Below are 27,004 nucleotides of genomic sequence, written 5' to 3'. Positions count from 1 at the left end.
CCTGAAGGGCATTGCACTGACATTTAAACATTGTAAATGGCAGCAGTGCTCAAAAGAACCAGAAGAAAGGTCAAGTGCTTCAGTAAGAGGTGGGCAGGTGTGGGTCCGCCATGGGCCTTCAGAGAGGTAGAAAGTATTTCCAGAAGCTAGGTTTGGAGAACTAAAGCCATGATGTTTATGAAATGTGGGTGCTCAGGTTCAGCAGACTCCTGATGACTGGGTCTGGAGACAGCATCAGGGGACAGATTACAGGATGCTTCTGAGACCCCTTGTTTCACCAGGGAATGTGCAACTTGCTAAGTGGATACAGCATGTGCATGTGGCCAGCCCTGCCTTTGTTTCACTTGGGTTCTCCAGGTATCCGAGATTTGTCTCTGCCACTTCTTACTAGGAGCCACGCTTAGGGTGTCTGACCTCTCAGCAATCTCACCTAGGTAAGTGCTGGCCCTTTGGAAAGCTCTTGTGTGCTCCTGGCTTTGCACCCTGATTAGCAGTAGCACTATAAGGGGAGAGATGGAGTGATAAACAAGAGTGATAAACACAGCACAGGTTCAACTTGTCCAGCTTCACTACCTATAGTCAGCACCTGCTGAGTCACCCAGACTTATGATATTCTTCATCAGGATGCTTCAGGAGGAAACTCTGCCAGCCTGAGCCCGAGTGATGGGAAATGGCTCTGTGCACCTCATTCATCTCCTCTCACGCTGGGCGAGGGCATGAAACTCACAAGTGCAGACACTGATAGGAGAACTGAGTTTGGCCCAGCTGCACCATGGATTGCAGTTTGTGTCCCTGGCTCTCAGGCTCTGGGTTTTCAAGCACTGGTACCTGGCATGGTGTGTGCTGGGAGAATAAGGAATCCATCATAGCAAGAAGAGTGTTCTCAGGACAGCTGCCTATGTGAACATAAAGATCAGGGGGTGGGATAAAACACTCTCCTGATACAGGGAAGGGGGGTGTCATCATCCTGGCCGCACCCATGCAAGGGGATCCTTCAATCTCTTTATGTGAGCACCGGGAGGAGGAATATCAGAGCTCCCCATGAGCTGGACACCACTCCCTCCCTGCCCCAGGGAAGGCTCAATGAGCGGCCACAGAGCGGGGTCACTCGGCAGTGCTCCCATCAGGGAGGAAGCCTTCCTGTGCCCCGGCAAACCCCTAGTGAAAGACAATCAGGCTCGCTGTCACCGAGCTAATTCCGATGGCATAAAAGCAGTAATGAAATTCACGGCAGGATTAGCCTCTCCATCCAATGGGCCGGCGCCACAGTGACATATCGTGCTTCTTGCCCGAATGTAACACACCATCTAATTTACGTCGTGTAGCGAGCGGGAATGAAATGTTCATAAAGAATTGCTGAATCTTGTCACCTTAACTGCGGCCCCGGGCTCTGAGGCATCTGTCAGGGAGAGGAGAGAGGAGAAGGAGGCTCCTGCCTTGCAAAGCTGCGACCAGGGCTTTGGGAAAGGGGAGATGGCTGCATTAATCTTCTGGGTCTGTGCAATGGAGATGTAGCACGTGGGGATGAGGGCTCTAGGCTGGAGGAGGGGGGCTGTAGAGCTTCCTTACATGTGCATGCTGTAGAGTGGTGTTAGCAACAAGAAAGGGGCTTTTAGAGCTTCCCCACCCAGAGAACTGCATGCCTAGGATGCATGAAAATGGACCTGTGGTGGCATGGAAATAAGGGGCAGCATCCTTGGAGATAGACATGCTCACAGCAGAACACAAGTTCCCAAGTTCCATGTTGGGTCCCATGTGCAGGTACACACTATTTAGCAACTGCAGGTGTTCACCTGTCTGGGGAAGCACATGCACAACCTTTTTGCTGTGGCTTGGCAGCCCCGTTCCCCCTCCCCTCCCCAATGTTTATTTGCAGTTAATTTTCATGGATTCTAATGGCTCAGATCCTGCTAGGGGGGATTGTGCTTGCCTCTTCAGTCAGAAAGTTTGCAGAAAAAAATAGCCCTTTCCTGTTGTGTTTGGAGTAATAGCGTCTTGGTGTCCAGAGGGGAGTTGGCAAGGAAACAGGGAAGTTTATTAAGAGTAAGAGATTGAATTCCACTGGGTTTAATTGGAAGTGCTTGAGCAAACAGCAGAGGGAATTGTCCAGTCCAGCTCCCAGGAAACAGCAGTACTAGCCCCAGGCTTCATGCCCATGGAGCTGACTAGTCCCAGGGCCACCTTAGCCTCTTGACTGTTGGGGAAGCTGCAGAGTCTGGCTTGTTTACTTCCTTGGGGTCATCTGTGCACCTCAACCTTGGCTTTCCATTCCATCAGTTGCTAGGTTCCCACATGGGATCTGAAAATGCATAAGACACATTATTTGGATCTGTATTTTACCTTGGAAGCTGGTTCAGGGCACAAAGTGTGCAAGTGAGGCATAGGTCTTGTCCTTCCTGTCCTCTCCCAGTCCTCTCCCATGAAAATCTGGCTTTCCTCCCTTGATAGGGACAGTACAGCTCCAGGCTGGGGCTCAGCAGCAGTTGGCTGGATGCAGGTATTGGGTGTGCAATTTGCAACTGTGATATGTTAGGAAGAGTAACATAAACTTAAGATGCCTGCTCTGCTTTCCCATTTTAAAGTCGAAATGGAGAAAATCCTCTTTTGGATCCTGATCCCCACACCATCCTTCAGGGCACAGAAAAGTCTCCAAGTCAGATTCCTATGGTTGAAACCATCTGCCTGCCTTGGGCTGGTCTGAATGCTGTTTGCAGAATGAGCTGCAGCACCACTGTGCCTCCCCTGCACCGATAATCACAGGTATGCAAAGCAGTATGGAAATGTGCCATTGTGGTAGCAAATGGAGCTGAGTGCCAAAAGTCTGATTCCCTCCTAGAAAAGCCTCTCCTTCAAGACCTCCTCCCGCACCACGCTGAGTTGAAAGAGGCCAAGTATTCTCCTTGCTGATGAAGGTAAATGGGGGCTCAGACGTTTGTTCTGCCTTGAATTCAGCTGATCGCTCTGCTGAAAAATTCAAAATTAAAGAACAATAAATAATTTATTACTTTATTTACTTTAATTCAATAAATTGCCTCCCTACAAATTAAGATATATTGCTTCAAATTAAATGTTTCATTAAATCTGAGATTAAACTTTTGGGGGCTGGGGAAAGTAAGACTTTTTAATTTGGCTGGAAACATGAAAACTGCTGTTTCCCATTGCTTTAATTGCAAACTCTAGAACCAAAGTGACACACATTTTACAAAGCGTGGTTGTATTGGTTTGGTCTCTGCTCCCACTCCTCTGGGAGATCAGTGGGTTTCTCTTTCTGACTCTCTCACATGACTGCAGACTTTCAGCTGCAAATCCAAATGGAGCATGTCTCTAATCCCAACCAAACCTCACACAAATGTCCTCTAATTGAAGCACTTTGTGTCTTCTAGACTTTGCAGTGTCTTATTTCTCCATGATCTTGTTTTATGCATGAAATTGCCATAGTGGCTGGCTGTGCTCTGGCCACACTCTATGCTCTTTGTTTCAAATATATACAAGTTAAATATATATTTATAAGTTAAATGTTATATATATATAAATATATATATTTAATTTTCTTTTAGTTGATGTCCTGTGCTGGGAGTCTTGAAGGTGGGACTTCAGCCATATGCTATTTCCCAGTCTCCAAATATGTTCACCTCTAATGAACATGAGATAAACCTCATGTCTCTGTTTTCTAGTGGTTTTATTCATGCAGATTTTCACCAGTAGAATGGCCTAGCCATAGAGATGAATGGGACAGGAAGACTTACAAATGTGGAAATCTACACAGACTGAAATGAAGGAGTTTGCTAGTTTCCTGGGCAGTGATCCTCTGGTAGTGCACCTAGCATGACTGAGTCTGCTACAGAGTGGGATCTCTGGGGCCTGTCTGCCTGCTGGATGTTAGTACCAGCTTTTGTAATTTATTAGGGACTGCTGGAGGGACTTCCAGCCAGTTCAGCACACGCCTCCATAGGAACTCTTGCACCTCTGCACCGATACAGCCGCTGCAGAGCACCTCAGCGCTCTGTGACAAAGTCTGTGCTGCTCAATTTAGGAACAACCTGCACAAACACAGTTGCAGGAGCAAACAGTTGCTAAAGGGCCTCAATTTTTTTTCCCCTCAGACTCTGCAAGCAGATGAACTGTAGGTGCTGTGAAACAGTGTTGGAGGAATTCTCCCTTGCTTGCATAACACCTGACTGGAAGGCTTTGAATGACAGAAGAGCTCAAAGTAGTTGCTTGTGACTCTTTGGTGCCCTCTTTGCCCATGGCTACAGGCTCATATCTCTGGGCTCTTCATTGTCTTGGTATCTGCCGCAGATTTGCAAAACTGGTACCATGGTTGTCTTTCACAGGAAGGTTAGAGCAGCAAAAGGAGTGTCTGAGATATTGGGTGATGGAGGGAGAAGGCCTTGTGATGCCTACTCTGCTCTGAAGAGGATTGGTAGGAACCAGGGCAGAGACAAGGCTGTGTGAGTCATTTGCTAGAGGGAAATCTTTCCTGTGAGGGCCTTTTTGCTTTCAAGAGAGGTGTTCCTCTTGGGAGTATTTTCAATGGCTGGGAAAATCTCCTTTTCTGAGTTCTTCTTCAGACACCAAATGACAGGAAGATGCCCCATGAGGAATGGAGTGCACATGAATGAGTGAGTTAACTCTGCAGGCAGGTTCCAAACTCCTCTTCTGAGCAGTGAATGATGCTGTGGAAGCAACCTCTAAAAACTGCATTGTCTGTCAGCTCCTGGAACCCAGGCCACTCTTGGACTCGTTTGGTCCATGGCAGAGGGCAATTGCTTTTGGATCTATGCATTGTAATGTGCCTCTGGGATATGGAGAAAGGCACAGTCACTGCAGCAAATGGGCTTTTGCCAAGAAAACTCTCTTATGTACTTACTTTGTAAGTCAAAAGTATTTACAGGAGATCTTGCTGCCTGTAACTTAAAGCTTTAGCGAAACAAATTGGAATTGCCTTCTGGAGGCCATTGTTATAAATTACAGCCCCAACATCTGTCCACAACTGCAATGTCTAGACAACCCGTCTCGGCTAGAAGAGTGAGCGTGGGGGGTGCTGTGATCACAGTGGGGAGGGGAAGCAAAGGGTTTATGCTGGGGCTTGTGCCAAGCACCCTGGCTCATGCTGCCCCTCTGCTTTTGAGCACAGTGCTTAAAGCAGGGTCCATCCCAGCCTGGCCAGGGGGGACTTCAGGGGCATTCAAGGCAGGAGGAGAAACATCTGCTTTCCCCCATTGCAAATTGATGCCAGCAACAAATTTGGCCCTTGGAAGTCTTGACTGCTGTTGCCTCATTTATTGCATGTTGAAGGATGTGAGAGAAGGCAGTGCCTTCAGCCAGGCTTGTTCCTTGTTTCCTTGGCCCCTGTGCAGCACTTTCGATAAAGAGGCCAGGCCCGTCAGCTGAACGATTGTATTTTTTTTACAGTTCCTAGCGAAAACCTTCTCATTTATATGTAAAGTAGCCATTAGTCATAGCTCTGTTCCCTCACACTGCCTGATGTACAATCACATTTTGCAGTGGATGAATCTTTCCACACAGCTGCTCTGCTATGAATAATCCGTTGCTGGGCCCATAAATCAGAAAAAAATCATGCACCTCCTTTGCCTGATCCTTACACAAAGTCATATATTTTACATGAGGACAAACTAAATATTCATGAGGCTTTAAAAGGCTGTTCTGACTACAAGGTACATGTTGGGGTTGGTTTTGTTCTGTCGGGTCAGGTTTGGTGGTTTGGGTTTGTTTTTTGTTCCTGTAAGAAGAAATCTTTCTTTCTCCTTTGCCACCCCTCAGGCAGCAGCACTGAGCCCCCAGCAATGCTCCTCTGGACTCCTGTTTGCTGAAGGACTGACGAATTTGTCATTGCCGCTGTGTCAAGGACAGGCTGATGGAAGGTGCTGCAAACACCACAGGACACATCCCAGGGGAGGCAGCAAGGCCTCAGAGAGTGAAGGAGCTGCTTTAAGGGTAAAGAGGCACTTCCAGATCTGTGCTGGGGGCACCTGGCTGGCTGGGAGTAGGGATGCATGTTTCTGTATGCGCCTCAGCCTGGTGCTCCTCACCGTGGCCTCTGGCAAGACCACGGAGACTGGGAATGCTGCTGAACAGTCAGTATAGTACCTGTGCAAGAATGCTGTCACCCTGGTTTATTTTAATTCATATTTTAAACAAAGCACCTACAGAGTCTATGGAGAGGACTGGGACCAGGGCTTCAGCATCCTCTATTTCCCAGTGGCCAAGTGAATCTGGTGGGGGAGCAGCACCATGCAGTCACCATGGCAGGATGGGAAACTGGGAAGTGAGCTCTGGTTTAATCTGCTCAGGATCCCTGTAAGGATTCCAAACTTTCAGGATCTGCCCTGTCCAAGACACTCTGCCTTGGCCATCCAGAGCCAGTGATGATGATATTAGTGCAGGGAGGGCTCTCAATCCCCAGGAGGGTCCAGAGATCCTGACAAGTGGGAAGACAAGAGGTTTTCTACCTTCTATTTGCTGAATTAGCAGCTCCCGATAACTGAGAGGGACCAGTCTCATCCTTGACTTGCCCTTACTGTAGTTTTGCTATTTGTGTGGTCACAAAAAAAAAAAGCCAGTTTGACTTGCCAACAAAGTGTTTAGTTAATATTTCCTGAGTATAATTTTCCTGCCACTATAGTCAACTAAACCAGCTCACTGTGCTAGCAAACAGGTTTTGGAGCCAGCAGAAGGTGAGAAGAAACACGTGAGAGAGGATGCAGCTCCCCTTCTCAGCAGCACAAGGGATACAATCAGCTGAACCTGTAAATGTTAATCCACAGCCTACACTACTGTGGTTTCTCTGCAGACAAGCCTTTCTCTCTGGTCATCCCCTCCATACGTGCAGCCTTGCATGTCTCCTTATACCAGGTAATGAGTACTGTCCTGCTCAGTGAACATAATTCATACTGTGTGGCCTTGGACTCCCTCCCTTCGCTCCTGCATGACTGAGTGTCCCTTTGTCCTAAAAAAGACCCTTTGCCCACAGGCTACAGGGAGCCATTCTGCCCTCAGTTTCCCTAGGCCACTGCACACCAAGTGCCTTTAGCTGAGGTGCCAGAGGCCTGGGTGAAACACATCATGTGGCATGGAGAGGCTGAGCTGAACCACTGGGATGTTTCTGGTTGCAGGGGTCCCTGTCACCTTCTCACAAGCTCCTGTGCTATCAGAGATTGTCTGTGTGTTCAGCACTGTGAAACACAGCCCCAGCAGCAGCTGCTGCCACTGCTGCTGCCAAGTTCTCACAGGACAAAGGCAGCAACAAAAGATTCTTCCACCAGTGAACTCCCTTCTTTTCACTTCCCTTCCTTTTTGCTCCAACTTGGAAAGAATGAAGACAAGGCACTGCCAAAGTAGAGGAAAACAAGGCCAAGCCCACACAGATGGTGACTCCACAAATTTAATTTAAAATCATCCTTTATTATTCAAAATTTAAAAATTCAGGCAATAATGCCCAAAGGAACTGCACTGATTAAAGTTCCCTAATGTTTCATGGCCAAATCTTGCTGCTTCCACCACGGGTCACTGGGACAAGAAGTGAAACCCCTCTGGTGTGCAGAGGAAGGTAGGGCTGTACCTGCTGTAGATCTCTTAACCACTTACTTACTGACCCAATCAGCTTCACTTGAAGCAAAGCACCAGCTGTTCCTTACCCAATTAATGACTGCCACAGCAAATTAACATGGCGTTACACCAGGCGTGGATGTGGTCCGCAGAGTCTGGAATGCACAGAGCAATATGCTATTGCAAAAATAATCACAGTAATATCTTTACTGTTAGGTAGCATCCTTCATCTGGAAGGATGGTGAGGCCCCTGAGCACTATATGGGCTCGTTTCAGTGCTCTGCAGCGAGGGGGTGGAGGGCAGGGAGGGGGGGTATGGCTGCTGTTTCAAGGAAAGGTAAAGAGGAGCTGGTCAAGGCGGCTCTACTGCGGCAGAGACAGCACTGACTACACATGTCCAGGCCCTGCAATTCAAACAAATAATTGTTCGCTTGGTTGTAAATCTGCTGAAGTGTGCCTTCTCCCTGCCTTACGCATTACAGACCTCACCAATTGTCTCTGCCTGCTGTGTGATGTGTCACCTTGATGGTGTCACAGTTTGGTGTGCTGACCATTGTCTCCTCTGGCCCCAGAGGACTCAGCAAGCTGGTGGGTGCAGAGCTGGCCATTCAGCTGCAGGGAGCATCCTTGTGGGAAGGGGCCACAAGGTCAGGCTGCAGATGCAGAGATCCAGGTGAGGTTCCCACCACAAGGTGTTATTCCGTGCTCAGCACTGCTGGGCTAAGTGCTGTTTCTCTGAGTCCTGCCTCAGTCACTCTGTGCTGTGGTTGAGGCTCCTGCCCTGTCCCTCTGCAGTGGTTCTGCATTGTGGGGTCCTGATGGCAGGGTGGCAGAATAACCAAGCTGTGACCTTCTACCACCAAGTTTAAGTCCAGCACCTAAACACTCATTAGTTTGGCTCCACAGAGTTCAGGGACAATAATCCCCTGTAAGTTACAGTCCAGACAGATCAATCAGCCGGGAGGGCTTTGGGACACTGGTGTCTAATGCTGGAGCATTACCCTTTCCAATTTTCCAACAATTAGGCCGGCATCAGATATTATTGACAAATAAACCACGCAATCAAAGCCCTGAGCCTGCCACGCTGCTACCAGGAGGATCCATTTACAACCCAAGCCAGCTGCAGGATGCCTGGAGGAAGGAGACAAGGGAGAGCCCTGCCTCAAGCACCAGCAGGCCCTGCTTGCCTTCAGTGCTGTTACAGGAGCCCTCCCTTTGTAATTATAGGATTCCCTCATTATAATTACTGTTATTTATATAATCGTGGTGAGTGTTTTCAGTGCTGTCAGCAGTCTGGAAAGTGCCCAGCCCCACTAGAGCCAAGCATTTCAGGCATTTCACTGCTAAGAGCCTGGGCTTAAAGCACGGCAGCCAAGAGCATGGCTGGGTCAGTCCAAGAATGGCAGCCTCTGGTCCTGGTGACATGGAAGCTCTATTTGGGAGACTTCTATGCCCTGGGATTGTAGAGGGAGAACATCAGGTTATCTCTTCCTCCTTCTCTCAGACCACTGCTCTGGGAGCCCAGATCACGCCAGCATCACACCCTGCAAAGGCTGACATTCCCTGTCACCTCTGCTGGGTCACTGGCTGCAGCAGACACTCCTGGCACTGCACCATGAGGCAGCACCTAGTCACATGGCCCCGGGAGGAAGCCGGTAATGGGCACATTCTCTGCATCCTCTGCTTTCTCTCTAATCATCCTGCCTGAAAATCTGGAGGAGATGCAGTGTTTAGAGAAAATGAGGAAGGGACTGGGACTCAGGAGATGCAGGTTTTGTACCTGCCTGAAGGTTCACTTTTGTTCCTGTGTCAAACACGGGAATGAAAACAATGGGTTTGAGCTGCATATGGGCAAGCAAGTGCTGATGTTTAAGGCTGGCTTCCTTGGATTTAAATAGGAAGAAATTCAGTGTATCTCACTTAAAATGCAGATCCAAATGAGTGTTTTACTAGATGACAAACTGGCTAGAAATCAGTGTTGTGTTTGCTATAGAGAAATAAGAACTTATCAGGGTCTTATAGTTGGTATTAAAACTACAGGAAGCAATTCCTCTCTGCTGCTCCATATGAGGCAACTTCAGTTTTTGGGCACTGTGAAAAATGTAGAAAAACTGGAAAGAGATGAGACAAATTTAATAAAGAGGATTAGAAACAATGGCTGCCACGTGAGTGGGTCTTGTGGGGTGTGCAACAGAGAAACAGAGGAGATTTGGTAAATATTCTCCTGTCTGTATGCAGCTGCTGGTCAAGGAATGCTGATCAATTATTATTTTCTCTTTGCTGCATAGTATAGCAAAGAAAACTTGGTCCAATTTTCAGGGAAAATTGATCTAGAAACATTATTAGAGAAAGGGCACTAAAGCACCACGGGAGGCATTTTATGTACAGGATGGCCTCAAAACAAACATCTCCCAAGAATGATGTCTGTCTACTTGATCCATTCCAGTGATGCAAATTGTCCTGTTTCACATCCCCTGCGGACCTTCGGTCTGGTGACTTTTCCCCGGACATTTCTGGCACCCAGTGCACGGGGCTCAGTTTGGGTTTACCAGCAGCAATCGACTCCAGCACGGAGCGCAGCCCGAGCGAAGCGTGGGAGCCGCCGAGCCCTCCTGGGGGGCATTTGAGAGCGTGGGGCCGCGACTCAGGAGCCAGCCGTACCTTCCACCCCGGGAAGGTCTGGAGCTGGAAACTGCCCACACGGCAGCGGCAGGACGCGCCTCCTCGCCTCCCTCCCTCGCTCGCCCGCCCCGAGCGGCCGCGTCCATCCAACCCGGGCCGCACCTCGCACCTTTACGGGTTACTACAACCCCCGTCGGCCCCCTGCACTGCACACAGCGCAGGCGCCAGCCGCTCCCAGCGTGCCCCCAGGTCCGGAATCTGCCGGGATTTGTAGTTTTATCTGGCGGGTCGGACCTTTGCCAGGGACGCGGCCGGGGACTCCATTTCCCGTGGGCCTGCGGAGCGGTGCATGCGCCGTGCGGGCCGCGGGGCGAGGTGGGGGGGCGCGGGGCAGCGCAGGTTCCCGTCTGCGCCGGCTGCGGCCTTCACTGAGCGGGGGGGCGGCCCCGGCCCGGCCCCGCGGGACGATGGACCCGGCCGAGGCCGTCCTGCAGGAAAAGGCGCTCAAGTTCATGGTGAGGGGCCGCGAGGTTGGCGAAGGTGGCGCGGGAGGGTGGGCACCTCTATCTATGGAGGGCTGCGGCGGGGGGCGAGATGGAGCAGGGGGCAGGGGGGAAGGGGAGCCGGGCCTCGGGGCCGGGCCGGGCCGGAGGGCGCTGGGCTGGGGGCGGGCGGGCGGGGGAAGGCGGTGAGCGGGGCCGGGGAGGGGGCGTTCTGCCTGCGGGGAGGGCAGTGAGCAGGGTCCCCAGATCCGGGCAGAGGGAGCTTTGGGAGGAGGGGGAGGCGGCTGCAGGTGCCACCTGGGAGCGGGAGAAGTTAGACTGGAGTGAGGCAGGACCTGGCAGAGCGGCCCACAGGCACCGGCAGGCTTTGCGCACGTAATTCTTGGATTTTTTTTCTTTATTTGTGCACCTTCGGCTATCCTGCTGTACTGCTTACCATTCCTCTGTAATTTTGTTTTTCCTCCCATTGTACTGCGAGATCTCTAAATACTGGCACTTGAGTGTTTCACCTGCTGCTGCAGCAGCATCATATCACTGATAGGGACTGCAGGGAGCACGTACATTATTTAGGTTTCGAGTTGGCCTTTGGTGTGGAAAACAGTACCTGCATCCAAGATGCTCTTCAAATATGGCTAATATCCAGAGATTTGAGACATTGTGCACTTAAACTGTAGCTTCATTCTTTTTTTTTTTTTCTTAATTTGTTGATATTTCTAAGCATTTTGGCCAGAAATGTAAAATTTAGAAATGAAAACAAAGTGTTGCCAACTAAATGCCCCCAAACTGTTCTTTCCCTAAGGATATAATTTAAATGACTGGCAACACTTGCTAAAAGTTTGTTTTGGATTAGTGCTTCTAGTGGCACAGAATTAAACTTGAGCTCATCGGGAAGAAGGAATTCTATTAAATCTTCAGAATGTATGCCCAAAATGAAATTGAGGAAACACAAGCTGCAAATTTTAATTTCTAATTGAGCTTCGATACACTTGTTTGGCTTTTGGATTTTAATCTGGAAGAACTTGTTTCTCTCCTAAGATTTTTTGATCTGTTTGCTAGTAGTCTCCAAGTTTGCCAGATTTATAGAGCCTCAGATAAGTGAAGTGGAAAAATGCTATGGACACTTAAATCAGCAAGATAGCAATTAGTAATAATGAATGGCCATCTTTGGTGTGGGATTGGCCAAAGGAGTGTCCCAGATCCTGCTGCCCTTGTGTTTGGCCAAGCTTGGTAATTACAACCTGCCTCTAGATAGTGAGTTTCACATCCCAAAAAGTTTCTGCTGAAACATTCTTGTCTGCTGCCAGACAGCATTGTGAACATGCTATGCTGCCTTCTCATACATCACTTTTTTCACCCCCTGTGCTAAGATCCTCATTCTAGGGCTTAGTCCTGGTTTGAGATTGTCTGTAAGATTGGGCCTGGAGGCTGAGGGAATCCCTGCCCATCCTGCAGCTGGCAGGATGATGATGGACTCCAACAATAGATGATATAGATGGACAAGAATAGATATTGATGGACTCCCAACAACAGAGCTCCCTGACGCTGGGGAGAGGCGTGCCTGTGAGAGGAAGCTGCTCTTCTGGCATATGCATCTGTTAAGAGCACCAGATAAAGGGAACAATTAGCAGGACCAGACTGTCCTGAGAGCTAAAAGCTAACCCACGTTCTTTCATGTTTTATTAAAGTGCCTCTTGTATGCAAAATGCTTGTAAAACATGCATTGAAAGATGTGACTTCTCTCTGTCCACTCTGAATTTTTTGGGGTTTTTTGCTTACAGGTTGAGAGGAGAGTAAGCAAAGGTTTTGTTAAGCACATCCCAGGCTTTTGCTTTGGTGTGCATCAGTCCAGAACGTGGCTCTTCCTTTAATTCTGCTGATGGAGTGAAGTGTTTGTCAGACTCGGTGGGGACTTCTGGTGTTCCTGGAAGGGTGGCACAGATAGATACATCAGGATACGTGAGGAATCAGTTGGAAGTATCATCTTGGCCCTCCCTGGAAATGTCTTTTCTGGGCCTTGCAGCGCTCAGGCAGTGCTCAGGCACTGCAGTAGTGGCACTGGTACAGTTATCCACACAGAGGTAGCAGATCAGCTCGTGCATCCTCCCAGCTAATGCTGAATCATTCACAGCGGATTACCTTGTCCATCAGAGTGTGTGATATGCTTCGTTTGCATCTTCTTATTAGGGGGCTCACAGTTTGACTTGAGGTGGGCTTTGCTGTTAATTATTGATTTTCCTGAGAGCTTCCCAAGGAGCATTGTAGGTAAATATTTAAATACATTTTAGAAGTATGAGGCCTATTACCAAAGGCAAGAGAGACAGTTTTGATTTTGATATGTGTTTGGGGTAGGTTTCATTTCATATTGAAAAGCAGCCCTCTAGGTGGTAGTTTGTTTATGATTCTCTAGAAAATAATACCTTTTTTCCATTTAAAAACGTCAGGACCTAATTTTTGACATTGACTTTGAGCAGCCCTTTTGAGTCACAAGGTACTAGACAAGATGGACCTGGGGATTTGATTTTCATTTTAATGTCCAACTCTAACAGAAAAATGTCATGGGAAAGCTTCATTCAGTGCTAATATTATGAATGGAATTATTTTGCTTTAAAGCATCTATAATTGGTGCTTTGAAAGACAAACAGTACTCTGTTGTTTTTCTGTCTGCTCATGTGTGTGCAACTTTTTGATGGGAGTAGAACGCAGCTGCCTTCTCCCTGGCTGGTGTTGGCTGGATTACTCGCCAGTGGAGCAGTATTGCATTTGACTGATATCTGCTACAGTTTCCTGGTTATCTGTGCTCAGGTACAATATGTATAATCTAATATTTTAAGGTTTAAGTAATTTATTTAATTTCATTTGCTTATTCAGTTTATCTCTATGTCTTAATAAGACCTAATTTATTCCAGATATTAAATTGCTGTGTATTAACACTACACAATACTAAGCAACTACTCACAAGGGAAGACTGTTTTTGCTGGTGAATGAGTGTCTTGTATCGTGTGTTCTGCACATCATCTTGCAAAAATTTTGTTGTTTTTTTTTTTTTTTAATGAAAGATGGTTCATAGATTTGAAGACGATCTTTAAAATTAAATAGTCCAGTGTTCTGCAGCTGCAGCAAGGATTTTACCAGAGTGGAACCTGTCTTAGTTCACTTCAGCTTCTTTTATTTTTTGTACAGTCCTGCTGATGAAAGTACACTCTTTATAAAGTACAGTGTATAAGAAACTGATGCACCAGCTAAAGAGAGAGGGGAACGTGCCCATTAACCTAAAAAAAATGCACACAAAAGTCCCACCCAAAACCCCCTGCCACAGAGAGCTCTGCTTTTATGCATTCAGGAATTTGGGATTTCCATAGTCATAGTCATTTACAAAAGAACAAGAAATCGAGGTGCTCCATAAGCAACTTTCAAGTTTGAATAAGTGTTTGAAACAGTAGATACAGTGTTGAAAGTGTGTGTGATAGGCTCAACTGAGACTTTGATTAAATGTCATATAAAGTAAACTACATAAGCCTGCATAGAATAGTAGATATTTTTTCAAAGTAGCTTCAAATGGTTCTGTTAAGTATACGAATGTTCTGATGATTATCTTTTTAATTAAAATGAGAAATCTTTGTTTAAAGTGGCATTCTTTTTTTACGGCCTGTTACAGTCTCTGTAACAATCATTTCTTAAGTCTGAACGTTTTTAATTCCAGGAATCCATTTATATAAAACTATGTTTAGACTTAATTAAGGAATGATTCTTACAAAGCTTGTAAATAGCCAAGAAAAAAGGGACAGAAAATAAAACTGACATTCACACTTAACAGAATGATTGTTACAAGGTATGTAATATGCTATAAAAATACAATAAAGCCCTTTTTATAAGAGTTCATATTTTTTGTTCCTCATTTTGAAAGGTATTTAAGAAAAATATCAAAGCTCTATGAAGCGACATCTGTTTTCTTGAATGGACTAGTGACAACTTCAGTTGTGTTTCATTAGCAGTGCTTGGAACAGTACCTGACCAGTTTGGGGTCCCATGTAGGACCATTTGAGAGGCAAAAGCATGATACTTAAAAGAGTTTCACTTCCTCAGTTTTTATGAATTAATTAATTTGCAATAATTCACCTAATTTCCTGGCTCATGAATAGGAAGAAGTCAGTCTGAGTGCTCTTTGTGGTTTCTTTTCTGTTTCACCCCCAATACACCATTTTCCCTTTGGTTTTGGATTATCAGCTTCTAGGAGCTGCTGATGGGCTTTCCAGTTTCACAGGAGAACCAGAGCCTTCTGGTTGTGTTTTAAGATTCAGCTGTGGGATGTTTTTTGGTTGTGGGTTTTTTTGTTTTTTTGTTTTTTGGGTTTTTTTTGCGGGGGGGGGGGGGTTGGGGGTTGGGGTTTTTTTTGTTTGGTTGTGAGTTGTTTTATTTTATAATGAGGGAAAACCCTGAAGTTCATTAATTTTTATATTTGCATGTTTGTAGGACCTCCCACATAACTGGCAGGTAATATAGCAAAGAATAGTCAGTATAATGGAAATTTTTTTCCTGCTGTGTGCATGTATATATATGGAACAGATGGACAAAGGCTTATACTTCAAAAGGGGCTCTGCTTGCTCTGAACCTATGTCATTCATGGTGTCAATAGGACCAGAATTTTTAAGACCTGTTATTTGTTAGCTATTTTAAAAAAATCTTTTGAGAACCTTGCAGTCTTCTCAGTAACATATTTGTGTGAGGAGCATTGTGGCAGAGAACCCTGGGTATCCAAAGCAAAGAAGTCATAAAAGCAGTGAGAATAATTTTGTAAGCTGGGATAGCAGAGCATTGCCTCTTAAATGTGGGGTTGCAAATCCCGCTTGAATATTACACATGCACTTTCCAGTTTTTCCAATGGTACTGAAATAGCATCCTGTTTTCTTGGGTGTTTGTTGGCACTAGTATATTGTATGGAAAACATTGATTAATTTTCTTCTGCCCCAAACTTCATGCTGTAGATTTTTCTGCACTAGATGCAGGCCTTTGGTACTTCAGTAACTTCACCCTCGCTTTTCTGGTAATGTTTCATTTCAGCCACTTTGCTCCATTAAATGTATGCAATTAGAAAAGCAAATGGCAAATTTGCTATCGCATCACTGAAGTATTTAGTTTCATAGACTTAAAAAGCCAAATTTGTTGCACCATGCTCTCCTCACTGTAATATGTACTATAAACATCAGAGAGAATAAGCTGACCTTAATATTTGCTTCTCAGACTAAATCGCCGCCTTGCAGCAGTTATTTCCCACTGAATAAAAAGTTTAATTTCACGCCCTGATTAGTGCTAGTATGTGCAGGTGGATATTTATTTTATGCAGCTAAACTAATCTGCCTTGGCAAATTATTTGCCAGTCAGCAGAGCTATAATTCCTCTTGAGTATTTGGTACTAAATTATCATTCTCATTAGTAAGATAAAGCAGACTGTTCTAACCCCGAAGTTTGGTTAGGCAAAGGGCTTCCTAAATAGTCTTTGGAAGATACAAGATACATGGTGGCCTCAACATTCTCAGTATCCTAAAATGGTTGGTGATATACAAAAAGGTGATGAGGATTTTAGAGGAAAAAAATAAAATTATTCCATAGTTGTGTATCATGTCCAGAGGTAAGGTAGGAGTGTTCAGAGATGACCTCTTTAAGGTGTGCCTAATGAAGAAAAAAATCAAATGGTCATCTTTGGTTGGCCATGGAAATACTCCAAACTCTGATGTCTGGGCCATAAATGAAATTAAATATAAAGTTATGTTTTTTTCTTCTTTATTTTTCAGTGCCAGCAGCTTCTAAGGTAGCAGAAATAATGACTTGAGACAAAAAGTTAAATGGTTGAGGAAACTTCCTGGTCTGGTCTCATTTAAAATTCACTTCACACTCTAAAAACATTTTAAGTGGCGATCAGAAAGTATTTCCTGACATACAAATGTTGAGTGGATGTGTTTGACAAGTGAATGTGTTCATCCATTATTTTGTTTCCTATGGATTTTACTGTGCTGGTAGTTTGTATTATAAAACATGTTAAAATGAAAGATACTTATTTTCTGTTACAAGAAGAGTAATTTATACCTGGAAATTAGGAATTCTTACTAAGTATTATGTGAAGTATTATAACTTTTTTCATCTGTATGGGTTGTCATATATTCTTGTCGTATTAATTTTCTCAGTCATCAGCAGTATTTAGGGTCACATTTAAGGCCAGCAAAATCAGCAAGCTGGGCAACTTGATTTCTTTTGTATAAAAATTTTCCTGCTAAATCCATCAATGCAGATGGAATAGGCTGTTTTCTCACTTCCTGGTCTGCTTGTATTGCATCATCTTAAATGCCATGCATTTGTGTTATATTTAACTGTCCTCAGTAGCAAGCTTAACTGGTATTTCCAGTTCTGAGTGTTTTCTTCACTCTCCCTCATTTCTTCCTTACAATTCAGGAGATGCTCAACAAGGTATATTCTTTATAGGTGTTAAGTGATTTTGCACAGAAGGGCTGAATCCACTGTGTGTTCAGCTGTGGAAGCTGAAAATTAATTGTAGCATAGCAGCGTCCAGTGGCTGCAGCTAAAGAGTAAGTGCTCAAAATACAATTAATAAGCAATCAAACATGAAGCTGTTTCCCTGACAGGATACTGATTAGTGCTGTGAAAAGCTTCTTGATACCACAGAAATGGCTGAAAATAAACATCCTGGGAATTGCATTAAGTATTTCCTGCTTATTAAACAACAGAGCTTTCTAATGTCAGTTTTTCTGAGGTGCTGGGGAACTCTGATGTTGGACAAATGCTACCCCTGCTTGCAGAAAGAGAAAGCTGAAGCTCAGAAATTTGCCAGGGGTCATGGACTGGAGGAATTTGTGTAGGGTGATATGGTACACTGATAATAGGAGGCAGAGTACAAAGAAACCAGTTCTTCTAATAGCTACCCTTGTGCTTCTGACCATGTTTTTGGTTAATTTTACAATTGGCTAGCCACCTGTTAAGATAACCCATTTTATCATTAAACAAAATTAATTTTAAAAATGGCTTGAAACTGTCTGATTTTAATGGGATCTGAATATTCTTAGTTTTAATCTGCCTCATGAGGCTTGTCTTTCTTCTGGGTAGTACATTGTTACATCATTAAAATATCATCCCCTACTGAGAGAGAAATCGGTCCCATTCACTAAATGGCAATGCTGAAACAATGACAAGTATTTCTAAAAACTGCATTAAAATTCATTTTTTTTTCTCTTCGATGTGCAAGTTCCATGGTCCCATTAACCAATGGGTGCTCAGCCTATTTGCCACTGTGCATGCACAGCCAGATTTGTTAGCTGGGGTGGCAGGAGGGTTCAGAAGCAGACATGATGACTTATACTTTTAAATTATTTCACTTTTCCACAATGATTTTGCTTGGAAAAAAATGATTGATCATAATTTTGCACTCTCTAGCTACTTTTAGTCCTCCTCTGTGATGATGATCAGATGAGAAACATCTGATTTGATTTTCCTTCCCCCACTGCTAAAACTGGGTCTTGTGCAGTCATTTTGATGAGAGCAACGGAAAGGAGAGAATGAGGAAGAATGGGAAAGCTCAGCAAGGGGTCTTTCTGGTCTTCTTGAGGGAAGGACAGAAGTGTTTCCAGTCTGTGGGCAGGAGACATGCAGCCTCTTGGCAGAATCCATTGGAGTAACCAGTTTGGACTAGAAGCAGCAGAAAAGCCTAATGCTGGTTTAGTTTGCTTCATCCCATGGTGAGAAGGGAAGGGTTGCAGGGGCATACTACAAAAGAATTAAGAAGTTCTTAAGTACGGTTTTATGTCAGCAGAGCAATAATAAATGTGTTCTTTTAACAGTAGTCTAGATGGACCTGTCTTCTTCAGAAGCATCTGGAGCACCTGAAGAAGATGGTAGAGAGGGAATTTGGATAACACCAGCCAATGCAGAACTCTGGAGTGAATTTTGTCAGCTGGCTTTGTGCCCTGGATGGGATTTTTCCATGTGTAGGAATACTTGCTCATGGTATTTCCATCTTAGGACATAGTTATTCCTACAGAATTGCAATAATTTTTCCCAAATATAGTGGGATGCATGAAACACTGTAGAGAAAGGTGATGGCAGTCTTTGCTTGGATACTAATACTGTGTGCTGACTAGAAAAGGATCTGAATGTTTCCATGCTTGCGCATACAGCAACCAGAACAGTCTCTAGTTGTTTCAGAGAAAAATGGTCTATCATGAAAGTCTGTCATACAGTGTAGCCAGTCTCCCTCTCTACACACATCATCTCTAATTTATTGTGAGAGCAATACAGAATGGAGCAGTGTTTATGTGGGAGTTGCTTTTAGTTTATGGATAGTTGGCCTTGAATTCTGTCTATTAGGAAGATGTTGGCGATTCTCCAGGGGGGTTGTTCATTGGGACTGCTCAATGCCCTTAATTCTTTTTTGCCAAAACTGTCAGTGTGATTGAGAAATGCAGCCAGCTATCATTCATCTCCTGCAAATTAGAACAATGAGAAGGGGGTGTAGTCTCAAGAAATGATGGATTGATCTTGTTTTAGAAGATGAGTCTTAGAGGCATCTCAACAGAAAGAAATCCAAATAATGTTAACAGCCTCTTCAAACTGACAGAAGGTGTTTCCTGTTGCTAATATATTCAAAAGGAGAAAAATCTGCATTCCCTATTCTTTTTGTAACTTTTTCCTTTTTATTTTTCCTTCTTTTAACCATGATGACTCCAGTGAAGTGTATTGCTTTAGTACTTTGTTACAGGCTGTTGTTATAAGCAAGCATAAATACTCTGCAAGTTTTTTACTGACAAGAAAATATTCCTATAATGTCCTGACCTTAACATAAGAATTGAGGTAGAGACGATAAAGGGCCCGTCAGTGAGAAGGCATGTGTTGGTTGGACTGGAATAGGTCTTGTGGAGCATGGGTTCAAGTCTGATATTGGCAACCAAAGTACTCTGTAAAGCTTTCACAAACTAGTGAAAGCACTTGCTAAGTGGAATTCTCTTTGTTATGCCATTGCAGGACTGTTCCAAATTTGACTACTTTGAAAGTCAGAATCCTAATTCTTATTTTCCTGCTTAACTCCATTCATGGCTAATTCATTCTCATTAGTTCATACGCCAGTGTCCTTGAGCTTAAACAGCTCTCCTTGTTCCCCTGTGTTCATCTGCAGATTCTTGTGGAGAGCAATCATATTCTGCTCTGAGCTGGATCTGGTCAGGCTAAACCAGCATTCTTAAATTTATTTTTCCTTCTGTTGTAAGACATTTCCTGGAACTTTTGATCATCTTAGTAGACCATTTTAAACAGCTGCAAAATTTGATTAGTGTCCCTGAAACACGAATGATCAGAGCTATACAGAACATTCCAGGAAATATTTTATGGATTCCTTGTGCTAAAGCAGTGATCCTAATTCCTCTCTTCTGGGAATTTTTTACTTTATACAATATCCTATAGTGGTATTTGTCATTTCTGTGGCCACATCTTATGGGTGAGCCATCATTATCTAAATGAGTAACATATCCCAAGGCCTCTTTCCCTCTTCTCAGTTACTGAGTTCCTAATTTATAATGGAAATAATTAACTTTTTGATTTATATGCATCATTTGTCAGTTCCGTTACCAAATCTTCAAGATGCTTTGTCTTATATATTTATGGTGTTTCTTTAATTTCATTAGCACATCAGTAATGCTTGAGTATTTTAGCCATTAGTGAGAATATTTAACATTAATTTCAAAAATAATAATAGATTTCAACAAGGGTCGTTCTGTGTACAGCTTAATGGTTCCTTTTTCAAAATTGCCTGTGATGCTCTGCAGTTTTTAGTTTCTTAGCCTCCTTATAACTCTGGTATTAATCCTAATCCTCTTCATTTTAACTAGTAACTTCCTACATGTCATCTATCAAATGCTTAACTACTTCTAATTTGTCTGGACTTCAGTGATCTTCTTAAAGAAGAAGATTGGGTTAGTCTAGCACTAATTCTCATTTGCTCTAAATTGGGAGTAGATTTACTTGGCCTCCCATGGTGACTGTTTCATTTTGGCAATAGTTATCAGTACTCAGTCTCTTTCTTGGGAGACAGGACATACTCTTTGTCTGTGTTTTGCCTTTGGTTTTTTCTTTTTTGGCTAGCCATTTCTGCAACATTTTAGGTTGACTCTGGTTAGATTTACAGATGGTTGTTCTGCGTGAGGACGCTACTGGGAGCTGCCCATTCGGTGTCTTCAGCTGCTGCTGTTGCTCCTGGTTCATTGTGGCATTGTAGTCCTCCAAGACAGCAGGTGATGCTCTGGTGTTTCTTGATTGAAAGGGGAGTTTGCTCTAGGTGAGTCAAGCAAAGGAACATTTGCATCCTATGCCAGGAATTGAGAACTGTCATGAAGCTGAACTTGGCACAGGGTTTTTACATAAGGAAAAGAAATTAAATATATTTTGGTAAGTTTTTAAGGCAGTTAGTTACAGATTCCAAGTTATTTTGATGGGTGAAAAGGTCCTGCATTGTAGTTGTAGCGGAGTGCTTCGTAAGGGAAATGTATTTGGACAGAATGGCCATTCCTGCAAGAGGAAGTGTTTTGGTTACTTTATTGAACAGGGAAATGTTTGGCTAGTTCTGGAGCCTGCTCCAGAAGACCAGAGCTCAGTAGCTAAGCAGAAAATGTGGTGAAGTGCTGAAGTGTGCTCTTCAAAGTTTCCTTCTCTTTAAAATGGTATTCCCTTTACAAATTCATCTGCTTAATGTGTGAACTGCAGATTTCCTTCCAGGAACAGACCTGTAACCCATCTCTCCTGCAGGCTTTTTTGTCTCTTACCTAAAATTGAGCAGGAGATCGGGAAGGTGAAAGTTAATACTGTAGGTTCTTAGGCTGATTATGGAAATTGTCATTTTCCAAACTTAATTTGGTTTACCTTGGCTGTATTATTTTTAAAAGTAGTGGACTTTCTATTCCTGATGCTCTGGATTTCAGTGAAAAATCAGAATCCAGATGAGCTCTCTGACTTTTCTAGGGACTTAGAGAAAACAGACAGAATGCTTGGAAGGCAGCAGCTTCATTTTGTTGATCTCTGGACTAGCTTCCAGCTGCTGGTTTATACATAAATTCTTGCACTGTGAATGTCACTGTTCCTGTTGGATACTTACCTGGCACAAATTCAGGAAGTAGCATGAGAAATGGTCTTCACCACAGATCTTGCCGTCTTGAAGGAGGCTGGATATAGCACTTGAATTTCATACTTAAAATGTCAAATGGTTGTGAAATCAAGCATGGGCACAAAGAGAATCTCCACACTGCTAGAGTAAGCACGTTTGTGGATCTTGCTGTTACTTTGTTCAGAGATTAATGGAGTGCTGTCATGGGTCTCCATTTGGTTTTCAATACTGTAGCTTAGTATTCTTGTGAGCCCTAAAGAAGGTATCCAGGTGTTTCATGTTACAGAAGTAGTTTACCTGGTTGCTGCTGCTCTTGAAGGATATAAAAAACCCTTGCATCTATTTATCTGTCAAGTTGTATAAATAGACACTCTCCAGTGGGAGTTGGCTTTGAGCAGATCTCAGCTGAGGAACTCGGGCAGATTCATTAAAGAGCTGGAGTAGCCATGTTCACCACGTGCGGTGAGCTCATTAAGTTCCCAGGCAGTCAGAACCTACTGTTCGAGAGTGCTGTGTCCTTCTGAAGGAGCTTGTGTCAAACTGTGAGACCTGGCAGTCAGCTGACTCGGTGTTTGTTCCTTCTTTCTACAAAATCTCACAAAGGACACGCTTAAATATTGGCAACTTAAGCTTTTGGGATCAGATAGCTCATTGGTTTTTCTTCTAATAACAATGAAAGATTTTGAAATCATTTATTTGGTTTTGTTGAATTGGAGTCCATGGATCTAACTCTGCCTTATTTTGAGTATTGCTTTGGGCAGTAGAGTCAGGGATCTGTTTGGGCCATGAAGCTGTATATTCTGTAATAGGAATTCAGTTTATTGCTGCAATGGATGCAAACTCATTACAAGTTCTAGGCCACAGGGGATACTTTCCTTTGCTGTGGTAGTCATCTCAGCTGGACAATCTTCAGTGCAACTGGCCATGCCCTTCCATGTCAGTGACTGACAGATCTAATTCTGCTTTTGTAGCCAACAGCCTGTTAGTTAATGGAGTCCTGAATATTGTTACTCAGAGGCAACCTTCAGAGCATTAAAATGCATTATTCCTGTTCTTCACTTGATGTTTATCAAACAAGGTGTTATATCTAATGAATTCAATGCTATTGTCAAATAAATACTATATACAGATCATGACTTAAAAGAAATGGTAAATAAGTGGCTTCATTATTGCTTTGCAGTGATGGAGAGAGATGGGTTTAGTTTGCTTGTTTAAATCCTATATGATGGAAACCCAGAGTGAATGTCTTCTCTGAGAGAACAGCAAGCATTATGGGTGATATGATCAGATTAATAAGATCCTTAGTACATATATATATTTCATATAGGTCTCGACTTCCAGCCCCCCCCCCCCCCCCCCCCATTTCTTCTTACATGGAAGCAGATGAAATGCAGAAGCAGCAGTACTGCCTTGGAAGTACCATAGTAGGTTTCCTTTTATAATTATCCTTCTTGACATATTTATCCTTTCTTAAGGAAGTGAAGATGCAGATATTTAAGAACCCTTCTTGCACAAAAAAGCCCAATTTCCGCTCAGTACTTAATTAGCACTTGTTTATGACACAGCATCTGATTTGATTTTCGAAACAAATTGCACAGTAAAGAGGCTGATATTTAAACTGTATAGTAACCACAGCTCCAGCTGTGACTCAAATCTTGTAAGCCTTCAGGGGTTGTGTTTAGGCTTAGAAAATAGGAACTCAGGCCTGTAATTAAATGTCCTCTGAAAATCAGCCTTGGTAGAGAGTGGAGAGGGTACCACTGAATTTTAAATTACTGACTTGTTCTCAAGAATCATTCTGTTGTTCTGGGCCTTGCTAGGGACTGCAGAAATCAAATGGATTAAAAATGGAAGAGTAGATTACTAAAGGAAAAAAAATCAGGGGTTTCAGACAAAGAGATGAGCAAAGTAAGCTATTTTGGCTCCCCAGTTTATAGACAGATGTAATATATATAATTTTAATATATGGCTAACGTATAGAAAACAGGTTCTGTGGACACCGGAAAGACTAGAGAGAGAGTTAAGATTGCATACACAATAAAATTGCATTTCAGAACTGTGAGTAAGGTGCTGATGGTTGTGGAATAAGCCGTCTGGGATAATGGAAGGCTCATTTTTAAAGCAAGGCCTCAATAATAAACATGAATGTCTTGGAAAAGGAAGTAGACTAGGTTATATTACAAATTAGTTACTCACCTAAATCAAAATGTGAAATATTCACAAAATAGCATGATATAAATTAGCAGTTAGAGTGCTTTCAGAGTTACTTTTTGAGGGAAGCAATCACTGTTGATGCTATTGAAAAAGAGAGCAAAATTCCCCTAGCCGCCTGACTTCTAGTCAAGGAAAATGCTGGAGCAGATGCTAAGAGAAAATACTGTGCTTATGAATGGTATTGAACCATAAGCATAAGCAATATGTGCTCATGAAAATACAAAAATGAGTAGGTCTTGCTGGGCAATTAATTGTATTGCTGGTGGAATTGCTTTGAATGGATCATAATCATGGAAGATTTTAGTGTTGATTTATAAATTAATACAGCTTCCAAACAAGACTCTGTTCTGGATCCCATATATTTTTAAGGCTGGGGGAAAGAGGGACAATTCTATTTTATTTTTTAAAATTGACAGTCCTCTTACAGTCCTGTCTGCTGTCATTGGGATACTGCAATTCAGAATATTTTAACCAGATGTATTACTTTAATTGCCTCTCTCTGCTGAAGAATGCATTCCTAGGGGTCGTTTACAGCGTGCCTTGGAAAACCACAGAAATTCAGAATTTAGGAGATTGGCTAAACTTTTACAACCAGTCATCAATCTGAGAAATTTTAATTAAATTATCCTTTTCTATTGTGCCTATTTTGATGTAAATGGGGGCTCACTTGTGCAAATATCCCACTTGAACGGCATAAGCAGCAGTATGTGGGTGATGACACACATACTTTGTAAATACTGGTAAAATTTGCTTCTCTTCTGTGTAGTCTCACATTTCTTCTTAAATGAGAGCAGGTTTATCAAATGCAGAGGAGACATACCTCTGACAAATACAGTATTGAGGATGAGTGATGGGTCTTAGTTTCTCCTATTTTTATGTTTCAATTGTCAGCATTGGAAAACAAATTGAATTACAGTAGCTGCTAATCTGCCGAAAGTCCTGATTGCTTTTGTTACAGTACTCAAGCAACTTTACTTTTGAGTTACAAAAAAATGTCTTGGTAAGAGTTGTCTAAATAGAAATGCATTGTTATCTTTACTACTGGAAACACTTCTGTTGAAGAGTAATCCTATTGCTGGCAACAGATCTGTTAATCTACTTACATATTTGCAGGACCAGGGTCTTCAAATTAAATGGTTCAAGTCAGTGTCTTTAAATCAATTATTCAGACTGCTCTGGCCTGATGGGCTAGCAAATGTTAAGCAGCCAGCTGATCTGAAGAGCTTGACTGTTATCTTTTAATTTGTAGGTTAGGTGACAGAACCACAAACAAATGAAGTAATTTTTCACAATTTATTGTGAATGCAATTTGATTCTAACATCACAACAATTTGTTGTGTGAACTTGGGTATATGTGGGACTGGTATTCAGGTCTCTCTACTTGTGACACTGATTTCAAATGATTGTTATTTCTGCTTATGAGGACTTTTTTTTTTTTTTTTCTTCGATAGATATTGGGCTGTGCTACTTTGAATAAAGAAACTGAAGTTTTTGAGCCAGCAGTAAAATATGTATTTCTGTAGTGTTCTTGCTAGATATGCAGCACTTCATATAGTTTCTTCCTCTTCCAAAGCACATAGAAATGTGAAGAGCTCCTCTCAGCAAATCTGTGAGGTGGGTTTAATGAGTGTTGTCCCCATTTTACAGTTGTAGAGAGACTAACCACCCATGACGTTAGTGCTGAAGGAAGGCTTAGGTCTTGGAGGATGATGCTTCTAGCTGTGGGAGAAGTCTCCTAAAACACAGTTTGTTAATGTGTCAAGCATTGCAAGTGCAAACACAGCAGGTGAATGCAGTTACCAGACATACTTGACTTTAATTTATCAGCACAATGGTGGTTATTAAAATTCATGTTCAGCTGAGATCATTGGCTAGGACACCAGGGCATAATCTTACTACTTCTTTGAAAGATTTAGGGGGATTTAAATTCAAACTGGAAAGAAGCAAAAAATAACAAGTGCTTAAAGTATACTGCAAAATCCTGAGTGTGTGGCAAGATTTAGTGTGGCAGGATTTTAGTCTGTTCTAGTTCTTATTTTATTTTCAAATTCCAAGGCTGCCCACCATAGGTGTGAAGGTTTGTCATTCAGCCATAACACGTTTTTTGTCTCCAACAAATTGTATTTTTTGGTGTTACAAGTACCAAAGTGGATGCAGTTTGTACAAACTAAATATTGTGTTGACTCAAGAAAAGTGAGAGTAAGCTTATCTTCAGTAGAGCCATTCTGAAAATGAGTAAGCTTTTTCCAGCCTTCCCGGAGAAGTGAGTGATAGGGGCACACATCTGATTTGGAGGGGAAGTACTGTGAGGTAAGAAAGGGATTGTGAAGTAGTTTCACGGAGTAAAAAAAAATCTCTGGACTTGGTGTTTGTGCATGTTCTGTCTGGTCCTGTTGCTTAGATGTGATTTTAATTTCTAAGCATCTCCTTTTTTGGGGGGGAGGGGGAACACTTGAATCCACTTGAATGGAAGAGTACCTTTGACCTACAAATAAATGTCATGCCAGACAGTTGTTTTGGGGTTTGTTGCATACTTTTTCCTAGCTGTAAGTTATGCTATATATGTTTTGTGTTTCTAGTGAAATTTGGTGTCATACCTTTTCTTCAATCCAATAAAGCATGAAAACAGTAAATGGGGGGGAGGTTATATTTGTGTGTTGATTTGAGGCATAATTTATGGTGTGTGTAGGTATAATAACCTGTTACCCTGGTATTAAGGCTGCATCTCTTCAGGAGTTTTCTGTCATCTCTTCATGTTGTCCAGTGTCTGGTCTGATCATGTTGAGGATGGTAACTGTGAAAACATTCATAGCTTGACTACTGCTGTTTTTACACCATTTGCTTTTCATGTAGTGTCAAAAGCATTAATGACCATTAGTCTTTGCTGTTGCACCCACCACAGAGGCTGTGCTTATCCAAGTGCATTTTTGTGAAAATTAAAAAA

General features: G+C 43.1%; 1 protein-coding gene across 11 annotated transcripts in view; it reads left to right on the top strand.

Annotated features, from left to right (window-relative positions):
- The first annotated feature begins 10,551 nt into the window (after window positions 1–10,551).
- The window catches only part of BTRC (beta-transducin repeat containing E3 ubiquitin protein ligase), a 115,448-nt gene continuing 98,995 nt past the window's right edge, over window positions 10,552–27,004 (top strand). For 2 of the 11 annotated variants that reach the window (XM_038141746.1, XM_038141741.1), the window contains exon 1: window positions 10,552–10,706. In XM_038141746.1, the coding sequence (XP_037997674.1) occupies window positions 10,659–10,706 (48 nt within the window). In that variant the 5' untranslated portion in view covers window positions 10,552–10,658. Of the gene's footprint in view, window positions 10,707–20,866; window positions 21,025–23,235; window positions 25,675–27,004 lie in introns of those variants that run through there. The other 9 variants (XM_038141751.1, XM_038141749.1, XM_038141750.1 and 6 more) reach the window with 6 other exon arrangements.

The sequence above is a fragment of the Motacilla alba genome, chromosome 6 (assembly GCF_015832195.1).
Source record: "Motacilla alba alba isolate MOTALB_02 chromosome 6, Motacilla_alba_V1.0_pri, whole genome shotgun sequence".
Classification (NCBI taxonomy): domain Eukaryota; kingdom Metazoa; phylum Chordata; class Aves; order Passeriformes; family Motacillidae; genus Motacilla; species Motacilla alba.
The sequence above is the reverse complement of the archived record's forward strand: the minus strand, read 5'-3'. Positions and strand labels throughout refer to the sequence as shown.